This window comes from Atractosteus spatula, chromosome 8, assembly GCF_055471065.1.
Source record: "Atractosteus spatula isolate fAtrSpa1 chromosome 8, fAtrSpa1.hap1, whole genome shotgun sequence".
In the NCBI taxonomy this organism is placed as follows: Eukaryota; Metazoa; Chordata; class Actinopteri; order Semionotiformes; family Lepisosteidae; genus Atractosteus; species Atractosteus spatula.
This window is the reverse complement of record NC_142713.1, coordinates 51847318-51863480: the sequence shown is the minus strand read 5'-3', so window position 1 is coordinate 51863480 and position 16163 is coordinate 51847318. Positions and strand designations below refer to the sequence as shown.

At 37.8% G+C, this 16163-nt stretch overlaps 1 protein-coding gene across 7 annotated transcripts in view; it reads right to left on the bottom strand.

Moving 5' to 3' along the window:
* The window catches only part of LOC148829799 (inosine-5'-monophosphate dehydrogenase 1a), a 63830-nt gene that overhangs the window by 40367 nt on the left and 7300 nt on the right, over positions 1-16163 (bottom strand). For 5 of the 7 annotated variants that reach the window (XR_016091478.1, XM_088923542.1, XM_088923540.1 and 2 more), the window contains 2 exons: positions 10547-10595; positions 1016-1117 (listed from right to left, as the gene is read on the bottom strand). Coding sequence is in view for 6 of the 7 variants with exons in the window: in XM_088923542.1 (XP_088779668.1) it covers positions 1016-1117; positions 10547-10595 (151 nt within the window). In the remaining variant the exon portion in view is untranslated. The remainder of the gene's footprint in view (positions 1-1015; positions 1118-10546; positions 10596-16163) is intronic. The other 2 variants (XM_088923543.1, XM_088923545.1) reach the window with 1 other exon arrangement.

Sequence of the window (16163 nt, the reverse complement as noted above, 5' to 3'; positions counted from 1 at the left end):
GCAAAAGAGTTGCTACAATGATACAATAATGAACTAGATTTGGTCAAGAAATGTCCAATTTTTAATGGCAATCACAGCTGTTTTGCACATGATCTTTTAAAAAAGCCGATCCTGATTTTCAATAAGGCTAGCATGGGGAAAGAAACACCCATCCATCTTCTTCCAAATCAGGGCAACAGGGGAGCCAGAGCCTAACCCTGAAAACAACGGGCACAAGGCAGAGTACACTCTGGATGAGATGCCAGTTCATCACACGGCACACACACAGACATGCACACATTCACAACAGGGCCAATTTTCCCAGAAGCCAAGTAGCCTACCAGTATATTTTTAGACTGTGGGAGGAAACTGGAGCAACTGGAGGAGACCCACGCGAACACAGAGAGAACATACAAACTCCACACAGGTTTTACCCAAGGTCCAGGAATTGGACCCACCGTGCCACCCGAGGAAAGAAACAATTACAGGCTAATATCACACCGAAGAAAAAAAAGAAAAAATGTTTTGAGTATGGAAATGCCTTCAGTGTGTGGTGGAATGAGGGAGTGAGCGAGAACAGGAGATTGTCTTACCCACCCCTGTGACTCATATTCCTGCTCTCTAAAATGAAAGACACACAGGACTTAATTTCATAGATGGCAGCAGAAATTCTGAAACTACTGGCTGATGTTGTGATTTTTAAGAAAAACAAGGTTTCATATGAGATTTGGCCATTATCCAAAATCCAAGGATCATATCTTGCTGTTTCTTGAGAAGTCAGTTCATCAGCTTCAACAAAATAGCTGGGTAGCTTGCTCCTCTTTCCTTGGTGTAAATAAGTGGTTCTTCTTTTCGATTTTACATGCACTTTCAAAACGGGAGATAATGTGTATAGATGTGAAACTTTAGTCCAAAGGGCTTGTCTGCAAGGGAATTTTTTTTTGTGTAATCTGGGTTGAAGGCTATTAAAAAACCATCTGCCTTACAAAAGGAGCAAAGAAGCAAAATACAAGGCAATATGCTCAGAAAGACTTACTGCCATGGCAATAGCCATAGAAGATTCTGTGACAGTGTCCATGGGGGAGGAGATGAGAGGGGTCTTCAAGGTTATCTTCCTTGTGAGTGCAGAAGTCAGGTCCTGAAAGGCAATCAGAAGAAAACCATGCATTGATCTGAAAGGTCGATGAGGAAATGTTTTTTTTTTAACTTATCTGAAAACAGTGACATTCTGAGTACGTGAACACTATAAGGACAATACTTGTGCCTACTAATGCAGTAGTTAAGGGAGGAGTTTAAAAAAGGTAAAACTTTGAATTAAAAAATGACATTACAATCCCATGTACACTTGAACTAGTCAGCAGGATGTTAGAGCTGCATACACTGGGAGGACAGATTACTTAATCAGTCTAGTATTTTGGGCAACCAGACATTGTAATTAATTTTAATGCAAATGCAAAGGTAAGTTTCTGATTCAAGAAAGTACAGCAGTATGAGTATGCTAAACACTTGTAAGTCTTCAAGAAAGGCTGGCAAATGAAAGCCTTTTACGCTGTTTTATGTTAGGTCTCACAACATTAAAGATGCATGATTCAGATTTTAGATGTACGAGTACAATGCAGTATACAGAGGGGTAATGCACCTAAACAGAAATCACCCTTCCTTTTACTCCTACTGGAATTCTGTGCTGTTCTTTTAATCCAGCTGCAGACGGTGATAAACATGCTGTTTTAAATTGTGGAGGAATCAACAAGAAACAAGCAGCAAGTGGGACAAATAGCTTTAATTTCAACAAGTAATGTGATGCTCCATAATGATTTGGATTATATATACACTGATGGGGAAAAAAAGAATCGCAACATTTTCTTGAATGAGAATACTATAGTTATAGCCTACGTAGTTTCACAATTTGTTTTAAGCCCTCTGACCAGCAATACAGCTTGTGCAGTGAGGCACTGCAACTTGCCCATCACACAAAAGCTTGTTAGGTCCACTTTTACCCAATGAGGTCCAGGTAGAACAATGCCTGACAGGAAACCTTTAAAAAGGCCTTAATTCAAAGCTTAGGTCACTGCAAGAAAAAGGACACTTAGTTTTCTGTGCATTCCATAATGCCTCAAATGTCACCAGAAGCAAGGGAGAGGGCTATTGGCAGGCATGTCTTGTGCCAGCGTTGCCAGACACTATGGAGTAAGCCGCTCCACTGCATCCTGACTGCAGAGAAGGTTTCAGTAGACCATCCAAGATCCGGTAGCCCTTGAGTGACCACACCACTGCAGGACTAACACATCAGTCCAATCCATCTGAGAGATCATTTCAGATCTGCCAACCATACTGCTGCTGAAACTGCCGGAAGACACAATGTCCACATCAGTGACAGGACATTGAGGCTCCATGCTGCTGGCCTTAGAGCAAGGCGACTTGTCAGAGGCCCTCTGCTCACATCTAGACGTCACACCCGACTGGCTTGGACCAGACAGAGGCTGTGATGGATATTTGTCAGCAGTGCTATCAGGTCCTCTTCACAGATGAGTCACTCTTCTGCTTGTTCCACGCAGACAAGAGGGCCAGAGTGTGGAGGAGGAGGTGTTGCATTTCTTTTTTCCATCAGTATATATGTGCCATCTTTTTGAACATGTGTGACTAGTTCATTTTTAATTAAGAAGCCCCCCTTTCATTCTAATCTGTGGCAGTTGTTCTGCATGTATGGATAATGAAAGTGCATGTTTTTTTAAAGACATTTTTTAATGCGTCTTTGTCACCGTTGACAATTTTGTCAGCGGTAATTAATCTTAGTCGTGATTTAAGGGTAACTTCGTACAACACATCGGCTTCAGGCTGTAAAACAGGTTGGAAAAAAAATGTGTAGACATAGCAGAAGCATCATTAATTTTAACATGGCACCCATTTTTAACCATCCTCAGAATTTTTGATTACCTAAATTAACTTATTTTTTACAGTCAAATCTTAGGACTTTTCCCAGAAGAGAACTGGGCCACGTACCTTCCTCAAATGGTATAGCAGCTGTCCTCAGTTGAAACTTGAGCCCACAGCCATCCAGCCAAGTTCTAAAGTGCCTAAGACTATTCTGCACAGGTATAACCAGCAATACGTTTCAAAATATCCAATATAAATGCCAAACCTTGCACCCCTACAGTGTAAAATGTTTTATTTTGAGAAGACTGGTATGACTGCAATGCAAAGAACTGAAACAGAATATACACTTACTCTGCACAAAATTTTAAATGTATCCACCAGAGGGCACTTCTGCCTAACAATACTATAAATCTCACCAATGTGACCACTAAAATCTGCAATTTAGTGATGTGCAATTGACCACAGCTAGTTTGCCACTAAGGCCCAAAAGAGAGCATTTTGTGCAGGACCCCCTGTAACTGGTACAAAGTAAAATAAACTCACAAGGAATAACAATGTCCAAGTATTTAAGTGAAAAACATTTAACTTGTTCAATAAAGTGGTAACTTCCTGGCCACAGGACGCGTAGGCTCGATCCTCTACTCAAAGGAAGGAGGTAACCAAGGGGTGTGACCCTGGTGGAGACAGGGTGGAGGCAGCATGAGTGTTACAATAAAGCAAGAAGAGATGTGTGCAAGATGTAGCATGAAACAAATGTTGGTAATTATTGCAATTTAAAACAGCCAGGTAAAACTGGCTTGTCTTGTCCGTCAACACTCCTGAACTTCCTTGTGGAAGTGGTGGTGGTTAAATGTAAATTTGCACTTTCTGCTATGACACACTTTGATACCTAATTTGTAGTGGTAGTTGTGGTTTAAGGGTTCTTGTATTTATTCTTTATACATACAGTAGTTATAGTTGGCTCTCCGAACTGTTGGTCATCTTGGATGAAGCAGTCACTTTGACGATGAGAGCATTTTGATATATTAACTATTTAAGCAACAATAAAACTTAGTTTACTTCAAGCTTTTACAGCATGTGATTTTTAATATATATATATATTATGGTAAACACACAGAGAATGCAGTCTGACAAAATATTATGAGGAAAGGGAAAGGTTTTGTGTCTGTTTATTATTAGTGACCTTCACAGGGTTCTAATGGAGGTCGAGAGTCTTTCCTAAACAGATTAAGATCCCTGACCCAGACAACCGGCCTTGACAAGCCTCCTGTCCTATCTCACTCAAACCGAATTCCCAAAACAAAACTGTGATCAACACAGCCAAGCCCCACGAAGAGACTAGAGAGCATTTTCCAGTGTTATTTCACTTTCAACATACACTTTAAATACAGTGTAACTGCAGTTATAAGACTTCTACTATCAATGAAGATTTATTTTAACAGTACTGGGTGTATACATATTTTAACTCAACATCACATCTGTTTAAAACTGACTATTCAGTAGGCAAAATAAAAGAAACAAATAGCACAAAGTGTTAAATGTAAAGCAGAAATAGCCCAATGATTTAAGAACTGAACTAAGTTTCTCAGAACAGAAACAAATCAGAATAGAAAAGTCATTTTCTCTTTTAAGACCACTTGCAGTAACATTAAAAAATAACGAACATTGCACATAAAGCTAAAATCATCAAATAAAGACTGACTTAAAGTTATAACCTGAAGAGTTCTTTGATATTACTTAATTTCTGAGCCCCTCTAAGCTATCCCTGCATCTTTTACATAATGCTCAACCTATATATTTACTACCATAATCAGCAATCTGAAAATTATACCCAAAATCAAATGAATGACAGCCGTGATTGAAATAGGATGTTCAAACAAACTTCTGAATGGATAATGTAGCACTAAAAAGTCTGTATAAAACACGGTTAGATTCCTATTTAAAAAGAAAGTGCATTTTCAGAAAACAATACACAGGTGGTAGAATAACACTGAGCAATAACTAAATAATAGAATGGCCCACTGTACAGCATCGATCCTACACAGAAAGGATTGAAAGTGCAAATTTCTTGTAATTGACCGACCATTTATGACACTTACCACTTGGAGCAGAGCCCAAGATCAACAGCTCATGGCCTGACTTTTACAGCAAGCTGCCAGTTACAATTCTCTTGAGTGCTTGGTTTCTTTGACCTGGCCTGAATTCTTCAGGATCATCACAAAATTTACTTTGTGAATTAAGTAATTTATGACAGTGTTGACTGACCTGACTCAGAGACAGAGTCATCTGCTTAAAGAAGAGTAACAATAGCAGATTCAACAGGAAAAAAATAGATTAATAAGAAAAGCTACTGCATTCCAGTTCAATGGAGTCATAACTCTATTAAGTCATCTAAGTGAATTTAACCTTTTTACCAAAGACTACATTAAAGCTTTCTCATTTGTATTTGATATTTTAAATCTGGTGCAACACATCACACTTGTTTGATATGAACCCTGCGATCTGCTTCCTTTGTGATTTGTCTTTCAAAGGAAACTGCCCTTTTTCAAGACCTAACACGACTTGTCAAGTTTCACCCACACACAAGCCTTCCAAAATCAAATACTTTTTAAAAATAAAGTTTAATAATTTACATAACTCATTTTAATGTTGAGAGTATTTCTGAACCTGGTCTGAGCAAACAAATAAGTTGAAAATAAAAGGAAAATCTATTACTTTTTATCTTGATTCCTTAGAGTACATTAATGACGGCAAATGTATCAATTAATAATGTATTTGGTTTATCTCCTGAATGCTCAGCTTCAAGAACTTTTAACTCTCAAATTACATCTAAAAATGAGCTGTAAGTAACATGCTAACTAAAGGAACTTGGAAAAGACACAAATGTTGCACTATTAAAATCATGTTTCAAGAGAATTCAGACTATTTGAGAGCTTTTCAATGCACTCAACTTGGTCAACAGAAATAAGGCACTGTATAAAGTTCCCTTCCACACTGCAACATTTGCAGTCACCTAAAACAATTAACTTGTAACATCCAACCATCCTGACATTACACTTACAAAAAAGCAATTATAGAGTGCCCCATAAAAGGTTCAATGATCAGGGAAACAATCTGTAAGAAACATTAAAATACAGTACATGGCTATTTTTTTTTGATAATGGTATGCATTTCCTCATACCTGAGAAGTATAGTATTAAGTATAGAGAAGTATATGCAATTTCATTCTTTAGGCCTTGCAAAGCACATTACACAAGGGGGGGGGGGGGGCATTTCAATTAAGAACTCTGTGAGAGACAGAAGACACCCCGACCTGGCAGCAGTCACTGGACATCGAGGATTATGGGTGCGCAACTCTGTTGGATGACGTCAAGGCTAATACTTGAGTAAGAAAGTGATCTGTTAAGTGGACTTCATTATGAAGAGAAAGGATAAGGCATGTCACAAATTCATTTATTTTTAGCAGGCTTTAAACAATGTGACAGAGCAAGCTAGACAAGATGCAGAGCTCTTTTAAAGACTGCTACAGAAAAACAGAGTGGGGATCTGCTTTAGCACACAAGCTGCCAAGGAACAAGTAGAAAAAAAGGAATATTGGAACACTTGAAGAAGGTTTCACAGCTGAAATGTTCACTTTTCTGTTTTTAAAAGAAAAGTGAACATCTAACTTCAACTTGTATGGTTAATTAGATAAAACCCTATAAGGAAGCAATCTTTTTCTGGAAAGTACGTACTTCAAAGGAAACAGTACAGCCAGAAGTCTATAAGGATTAACATAACCTTGCATAACCACGAGGTTCTAAAGTTTGCAGTTGGAAAAAATGAAAAAATAAGCAATATATTCTGCTATGAAAATCTTGGAGGTGGAAGGTTACTCAAGATTGTGTTCCCAAATTACCTTTAGTCTTATTTCACAATCACTTGCTTAATTGATCACAATGCTAATGTTCTAATCTTTGCAGGATGAATGTCAAAATCCTGCTCTTCAATGCTTCAAACCTTATGGATTTATTTTTACAGGTCGCCAAATATTAAATGAATGTAAAAAATGAAAAGAAATCAAGCATGTACTGTCCAACCCTTGATGGCTGAGAGTACTGAAATGCAAGGAATTAATCTAAAAGGGCGTTCTACAGCATAAAAAATTCAATGATCGTTTGTTGGCAAAATGAAACAAAAAAATCGTAATCATCCTTTACATTATTCTTTTCCATTCAAAACTGAAGTAATCATAATTATCAAAATGCCAGTCAATTTGCCGGTATTACAAAAAGAACAAGGAACTAGGGATGGCATACTTTGAGCAATTAAATAATCCAATTTAATATTTTCTAAGAAAATTAACTTTGAAAAGTATTTGGAAGATTAGTCAGGCCAAAAAACAAAGTTCTTTTAAAGAACTAGGCTAAGCAGAAAAAAAAAGATGTGCCCAAATGTTTTGAAAGAAGAAAAACTAAATTGCAGACTTTATACCACTGCCTGTACTATATTAACTGTAGGTAGGCAATAGTATGAATGAATATGCAATACTTTCTGCATATTCTATGCACATTTATATGTACACAGAAGACTAGAATATGCAGAAACCGTCAGCAGCATCAAATGTTATGAGCCACAAAAAGTAGAAAAAAGGCACATAAAATGGATTATTTTTAGGAAAATGTTTTCCAGTCTATTAATTTTGCTACTCTATTCGGCCACTATACATTTTATCCAACTAGGGCTCCAAGGAAACCACATCACGACTTTCTGCAAACATCAACAATTACATTTCTCAAACACAGACACTGACATGTCCCAACACCTCCAGTCCCTAAGCTTTGCAACAAGGCAAAATCTTGGACAGCTCAGCTAACTGCTGTTTGTGGCTCAGCTAACACCTGTTTCCTTGGTTAATTAACAGGAGAGGGATTAACGTGACAATGATGTTTTCATTAATTTATAACAACCATCTATAGAGGTCTCTCATGGGCAACTCATAAGTTTACCTAGCAAAAAAAAAATTTTTAGCCTGCACTTCATTTATGTGATCAACACTACAGAATTTATAAAAAGAACAGAATGACAAAACAGCTGGATATATTCCTGGGATTAGTTCGTTATTAACGATCAAACGGGTGAGATGGGCCAAAGAGCCTCTCTGCATTTGTAACTGTTCTTATGTTCTTGAACTTGAACTTATCTTCCACTACTCTTCCATTTCTAGACATACACGACTAATTCTGTCTATTACAAACACACAGATTCACACAACTATCTCCTGTACAGCTCATTTCATCCCACACATACTAAAACTTCTCTCCCCTTTTCACAGTTCCTCAGGCTCTGATGACTTTGCAGTGACGACATGGATTTCCAAAAGCAAGCCCTAAAATGCATCAGATTTGATCAAAATTAATCAACAGAGGATACCCCACCCATATTATTGACAGGGCTCTCACCCAAACCAAAAATAGCCCTTGGATCATCAACTCAGTTAGGACATCCATATTTTACAGTGGCTAGGAGTTTTAGTTTTCTCAACAAGTTTGACCTTTTTGATATCAAGCAGAATACAAATGAGCATGTCCAAAAAGCTCAACTGCATTTCATCTGATCATAAGGCATTACACATGGACATTAAAGTAGTAGGCTTTGTATCCTGAAGATGTCAAATCTGTGTTAGAGATCTCTTACTTTTGCCTTTGGGTTTCTCATTGCCTCCGAAAACCACTTGTCTCACAATAGAAAGATAAACGTAGTCTAGTAGTATAAAGGACCCACATTTCTTAACACTGGACACTGCGGAAGATCCCGATTTTTGTAGATTGTTACAGCCATTTCCCACCTTGTGAAGGCCAATGGCTTTTTGCCTACAGGCTTCAGAGAGCAATCCAACTATAACCACAATGTTGTGCTGTATGCTACTGCTTAATGTCTTCCACGTTTTGCCTCCTTTTATACTTCTGGGAAACACATCTTCAGAGGTTGTGATAAAAGTTCTTTTAGGACCAACTGCACTCTCAAAGAGCAGAAGGGTGTTGTCTATTTGTTTTCATGTGGATTTTAAAGGAATACTTTATATATAAATGTTTTTAAAATTCAGCTATGATAAAAAATAACTGTGCAATGCTATTAAGATCACAGTATAGAACTTTCAGAATTTAGCAAGACATTAACCTGTAACTCTGTTGTGTTCTGTTAAATACACTGAGTGTACAAAACATTAGGGACACCTTCCTAATATTGGAATAATAATGTTACACCCCCCTTTGCCCTCTGAACAGCCTGAATTCGTCGGGGGCATAGACTCAACAAGATGTCAAAAGCATTCCAAAGGGATGCTGGCCAATGCTGACTTCAGTGCCTCCCACAGTTGGCTGTTAGTCGATCTCTACTCCGAACACCTTGTTCCATCTCAACCCACAGATGTTCAATTGAATTGAGATCTGGTGATTGGGCAGGCCACTGCATTAAACTAAATTCACCGTTATGTTCATGGAACCATTCATGGACAATCTTAGCCTTGTGGGGCATTATCCCGCCAAAAAAATCCATTCACTTATGGATACACTGCTGCCATGAAGAGATTCACCTGACTGGCAATGATCAGATATCCTGTGGCATTCAAACATTGCTCCACATCTATCAAGTGTGCATCATGAAAACACACCCCACACCATCACCACCAGCCTGCAGTGTTAACACACTACATGATGGATGCATGGACTTATGTGGTTTTCTCCATATCCAATCCTCCAGTCTCCAATGTTTGCAGTTGAAGTGGACTAAGGGAATGAAGTTTCCTGTTGTTGCTGGAAGAAGTGAAACTCTATAAGGTTGTCGGCTGCCATACCCCATTCGTGTTGTATAGTGCAACGAGTTGTGAATTCTTTTACGGGTCTTTCAGCACCAATGTTGTATTGTCAGCTGACTAACTGTAGACCATCTGTGTGTGTTGAATCTGCACAGTTCGTGTCAGCCTTCTTCCACCGTTTTCAATGGCTGGCTAGCCGGCCTTTGGCTGAATGTCTCTTGGGTGGTGGATCATTCCAGAAAAACAGGGGACACTGTTGACCTTGAAGAACCCATGAGCATTGTAGTTCTTGACATACTCAAACCAGGGTACCTGGCACTTACAGTACTATCACACCCCCGTTCAAAGGCACTTACGTCTTTTTTCTTGCCCATTCTCCCTCACATACACAATGCATGTCTCAGTTGTCTCAAGCCTTAAAAATAATTCTTTAACCTGTCTGGTTCCCTTAATCTAGACTGAGTGAGGTTGATTTAACAAGATAAATCAAATAGCTTTTAGCTGGATTCACCTGGTCAGTCTAATTCAAGGAAAGAGCAGGTTTCCCTAATGTTTTGTACACCAAGTGTATATTAAATCTGTTAGATATCCTCTGTTCCCGTTTCATCAGAGGTGTGCATTTGGAGGCGTCTGTGGGTAGTAGTATGACAGAAGGCACTAGATATCTCTCTTCATCAGTCACCATCTTCAATGCATGTATACCTTGCATATTTAGCATTGAACCCATTTAGTATTCTCTAGATTCACAAGGCAATATTCAAAATATTTTCTGTTCAGGTTGCATCTTACTACAGTAAACTGCAGCTAACAATATTTGCATACCCTGCTCAACTGCTTGTCAATAAAGAGAACTGCATAAGGCTCATGGACGTAACTAATCCTGAGATCGTTACTCACCACTTCATCGGCAGTGAAGTCAATGAACCCTGGAAGGATCAGGAAATCGCTATAAACAAAAAGAACAGGAGTTCAATTTAATTTGCTGAAAAGGTTGTATCATAAAACTTTGGATTGTTTGCTCAAAGCTCATTTATATTTAAGCAGTTTATTTAAAAAGAAGAGCACCATGACAAACAAAAAGCTTGTATTCTACACCACACTCAGGGCGCTAATTTCACGATGTTCAGATCACCCAGATACTTCATTTATTTTGGAATGTGAAATCTGCTAGCATTTTACCTGCAGGGGAGACTTGGACCCTTTCCTTTGCAAATATTATTCAGTCTCATCATATATTTGCATCATAGTCTCAATCCCTATGATTATGTAGTGGGCAGACTAGGAAAAAACTATTAACATTACAGACTAACAAATGTACAAATCATAAATACAGGAAAGATTATAAAGGATGTAGAGCAAAAAACTACACATTTAATTGGCTTTCATAATTGTTGGATTACACTTCCAACTTTCAACAATTTCAAATACAGTAAAAGTTTCTTTTTTCAAGGTGAAGGTTTGAGAAGGCAACTGTTGTGTCTGTGTTGCAAACAGGGGAAAAAAAAGTTCTACCTTCGAGCTTTTATGATTTTATGGTTTCTCTCTCGGCATTTTAGGATTTCTGCATCAATATCACACAAGTTTAAATGAGCTCAAAAGCAGGGAAAGCACAATACAATCCATCAGTCAGAACATGTAGGTTTTCATTTCCATAGCATTAAGTCTGTTCTTAGAAGCATACATTAAAAACTAAAATAACCTAGTGGTTTAAAGACTGTTGACTCCTCATAAGTTAGAAATTCTCTCTTAAAAACTTAAACATATTACCTAAAGAAAAAGGTACTGCCTTTCTTGATGCATATTTATCTGTTCTAGACATCCTTTCAGGATATAGTCTGAGAGTTAAATACGTGTTAACCAAGAAATAAAAACATGTTAAGGATACATCAAAGGAATATGAGTTTTACTGTTCAACATTTTTTATATTACTTTGCATACATCTCTCTACATTTATAAATTTAAGCAAAGTGAAAAACAAAAGATGTGTTGCCGTTTTGAGATCCAAGACTTGTGTGGCTTGACAGACGGACATATGCATACAACCAAGGGGCTGACAAAATAAAAGAAGCCTTATTCTTGAGGTGGCTCACAGTCTGTTCCAGCCCATACATAAGAGCTTGCCAATATCTGCCCACACCAAGTGTGGTAACTAGCTAAACCCATCACCACCCCTCATTAACAAGGGTGGATTGCGAAGTCTAAAGTTCTATTATAAGCAGCATTCTAGAAACCTGCAATGGTCTCATCCTTTGAAATACAAAACTTCTGAAGTTTTACACATGCCCTACACCTTCACATGTAACCTTCAAATGTTTTTTTTCTTCTTTAACTTATCAGGCCACCAATGGCAGCAACAGTAGCCTCTGGAAATGCTTTCTGTAGGTGATTGAGGCAGAGTAACAATAAAAATATTTCACCTAGTCCTGCAAAGCACATTGCAAGAACACCGTGTACTGGCTACATAGATCTCAGTAACTCGGGGTAGATTTGGAACTAATATTTGCATGTTCCTAACAGACATGAAGAAAAAGATTATTGTTACTGGGAATTAAATTTGAATACTGATAATGTTGCAATGTGCAAAGTTATATATAAAGTGATATACTGCACAGATAACGATAAATAAGCAGTTTAGAATCATATGCTCCAGATATTTGTCATTCAGCTTTTATTTTATACCCATATATTGATGGAGAAGATTTCAGTTTAACATTAAAGGGAAATATATGGAGAATGTACAGGTAACTGCTAAAATAAAGGCAACACCAACGTAAAGCACCTTAATGGGGTGCTGGTCCTCCATGAACTGCCAGAACAGCTTCAATGTAATTTGACAGATCCTACAAATGTCTGAACCCTACTGGAGAAATGTGACAGCATTTCAAGAAATTCCATCATTAGGCGTTCTATGGATGGTGGTGGAAAATGCCATCTCTGGCACCACTCCAGAATCTCCCGTAAGTGTTCGACTGGGTCGAGATCTGGTGACCTAGACAGTCATCACATTTGGTTTACACTGTTTTCATGTTCATCAAACCATTCAGGGACCACGTGTGCCCTGTGGATGGGGGCATTGTCATCCTGGAAGACTGGCACCTTGCACCTTGCTCTCTAAGGGATTGAGCAGAGCTAAAATAGGAAAATGCACCCCACACCATAACAGAGCGACTAGATCCATTCACAGTGGGGAAACAAGCACTAGAGCCTTTTCTTTTCACATGTGCCACACAGGTACTCACCCTCTCATTCAGAACAGTGTGAAGGATGATTCATTTGACCATATTACTTTTTTCCATTGCTCAGTAGACTACTGCCTGTGTCCTTTGTACCACTTCACTCACCAAAGTGCAGTTCAGTGTTTTAGATGTAATAAGGAATTCATGCAATGCTACCGGACTAGTCTTCCTCTCTATGAAGTTCTCAATGGACTCTACCTGATGAAACTGCCTGCTCCTGCCTTAATGTGACATTTGAAGTCAACCAATTCAGAATTGCTCATCCGTTTTGCCTTTGTCTTGCATCTCAATTAAATACATGGACATCATAGTCGAGGAATATGCGTTTCCGTACACAGTTGCCTGTAGTTAATGACGTCTTTTCCTCAGATGTCTGTGAAAACATCTCTTTGGCCACTGTTCCTCGTGAAATTCCAGTAAGCTGAGCAGTCTTTGTCACTGAAGCTCTTGCCAAACTTGCCCCAACAATTACCACTGCCTCAAAGTCACGGTGATCGCTTTTTTTAGCCAAGATAGCCAAAATAATGGGCAACTGGGCCTGTCCAGCAATTTTATACATGACTCTAAGGATGATGGGATGCACACGTGTGTGGAAGCACCTGCTTTTAATATACTTTGTATCCCTCGTTTACTTGTGTTTATTTGTTTTTTGGCAGTTACCTGTACAAAGAAATTATTCACCGATTCAAAAATTACAAAGAAAATGATTGCATTAATAAGACAATAATAAATTCTTTAAACTTAAAATAAATGTCTTTCTTTTCACTGTGTTAAGCTTTTTGACTAACTCTCACTGCAACGCCAACACCAAAATAGCTCAACATGCTGTGTTCAATACAGCAATTTGGTTAACTTGAATAAGGATGACATTATACACAACTGTTTAGCTAAAATATTGTATTCAAATCTTCAACGATTGAAAGCAAGTCTCATTTGTTGTTCACCATGCCGGAAGAAACCTAGGCAGCTCTTTTTAACTTGAGATTGTTTGAAATCATATCATAAAAATAGTGTTAGTGTTACCTAGTAAGATCCCCAGATGAGATACGCAATATGTAAATGTACAAAGGTTTTTGGATACCAAATGGGGAAGCTGATGGATACCAGGAACTATTATACTTGTTAGAAAACATGGCTCTCAACGATATAATAGCACTGCAACTCAGGGACAGTTCAGACTATGATGAGTTAAAAATAAATAACTAAAACTGGCAAGTTTTAAGAGCCATAATCAGCTGAATATTACAGCATCAAACAGTAACTAAAATAAATCAAAGTCTTCAGAATCTGACTGAGAATACAAAGAGATTGACTCACTTTATAAATTACATCACAACATACAGGATACTAAAATTACCATTCACGATTTTCTTTGGGCAGATAAATTGTTTGCAAAGGTGTACATTCATAGCTTAAAATGTAAAAATTAAAAACTACTGTATAATTCGTACATAGCTGCTGTTCCTATGTCTCAGCACACCTGAAACTTAATTGGCTCATTACAGTTACAGTTATGTGTTTTAGTCAATCTGGAGAGTAAACCCAATCAAGTCTGCCTATGTTAATCTTGAATCCAACTGGCCAAGTGCATTCAAAGAAAGTATTATTTGAGAGTTTTTAAGCAAATCCAATTCTACAGCTAAACATGTCCTGAAGAAGTCACAGTCATGTACATGCACAAGTTTCAGGGTTGTGCTTTTCATTGGATACAAAGAAAAAGATATTCAAATACAGTGAAAAATCCCTGAGGACTTGTGGCCAAATTATGCAATTGATAAGCATACTTTTCACATTCGTGGCAGATTAACATGTAGGTCTGGGGCTACATCACAAGTTCGGCAACACTATACCAAGATATAATAAAATATATGCAAATTACCCAGTCTTTTAATTCAGTCATTTTACCTCTAATGTAACTGCATGTAATCTTTCTTGATCTTTCCCTTAAATTTGTACTAAATATCACTGACGAGATCACTGCCTACATCAGCGTATTAAATCTGGAAATGTTCTTCTTTTGATTGTTTACAGCTAATACTTGAGCCCGTCATTATTGTTCTTTGTGGAAATTATAAAAACAATCTGGTCAACAAAATGAACATCCCTTCTAGGATTTATAAAAACTTTATTTGCTAGTGTTATCTGAACGATCATTAAACTCTCAGCTCTTTATCCAGTAGCTGATATCAGAAGAACCAATGTCCAGTAATGGTGGTATACAATTCACTAAACCACAAAATTAAACAATTTGTTTGCTACACAGAAGTTGAAACAAAACCTAAAAAGATGTTCTTAAAATGTGTAGGTAATATTAAACTGCAAAGTAATTACCTTCCCCCTTTAATGAATTCAATCATTTCAAAAATAGTTAATAATCAACTACCAACAAATAACCTTTATTTGTGGACACAGACCACTAGAGTTCTCTGAAATCTGTAATACAGATTCTACCAGTCCACTAATATTCTGTCCAGTTGCATGTGGCCTACAACTAAAAATACTCCCCATTTCAAAGTTACTACAATTTAAAGCACAAATCCTGCTTATCTGCTCCACTGAATATTAATCCACCCTGATCTTTCAAAACCCATGGAAAAGGATCTTATGCTACCAACCAAATGCAATCCTACAAGGAGTGGGTTTACATAAAGTCCATTAGTTGATGCATTACACAGCAGAAAATGCCACCTAATACCATGCAGATTATTGCCTTTCTAGGATCCAGGCCAGGAAATGTCAAAACAATGAAAAAAAAAAATTCCTCAAAGCACAACCAGTATCTTTTACAGACTGTGGCTCGAAGCCCAATAGCGGAGACACTGGTTAATGCATTAGAGATAAGGACTAACGTAACCATACCTAACAACACAAATGTCAAGGCTGCATACAGGACAGTGAGCAATGCAATGCATTATTTACAGGACAGTGAGCAATGCAATGCATTATTTCCCCAATAAGCTGCTCCGCTTGAAGTCTGATTGATCCAATAAACACTCATAAATATAGTAGCTTTATTATGCAATGATTCAGAATATGACACTCAAGGAAATCAACTACTTATAGTTTTGAATAGGATCAAACATTATGTACTGAGGGTAATGCAAGCTCTTCAAAAAATATGAAGTATGCACTTCGAAGGCTCTCATTCATTCCATTTCAGTTTCAGTATTTGTAAAGGAAACTCCTTCCGTCCTTTCCAAGTCTGACTCTTGAGAGCCCCTGTCTCAATTTGCAAAAGACAAATCCTCCATTAAAGAAAGATTAAGAGCTCAAACCTC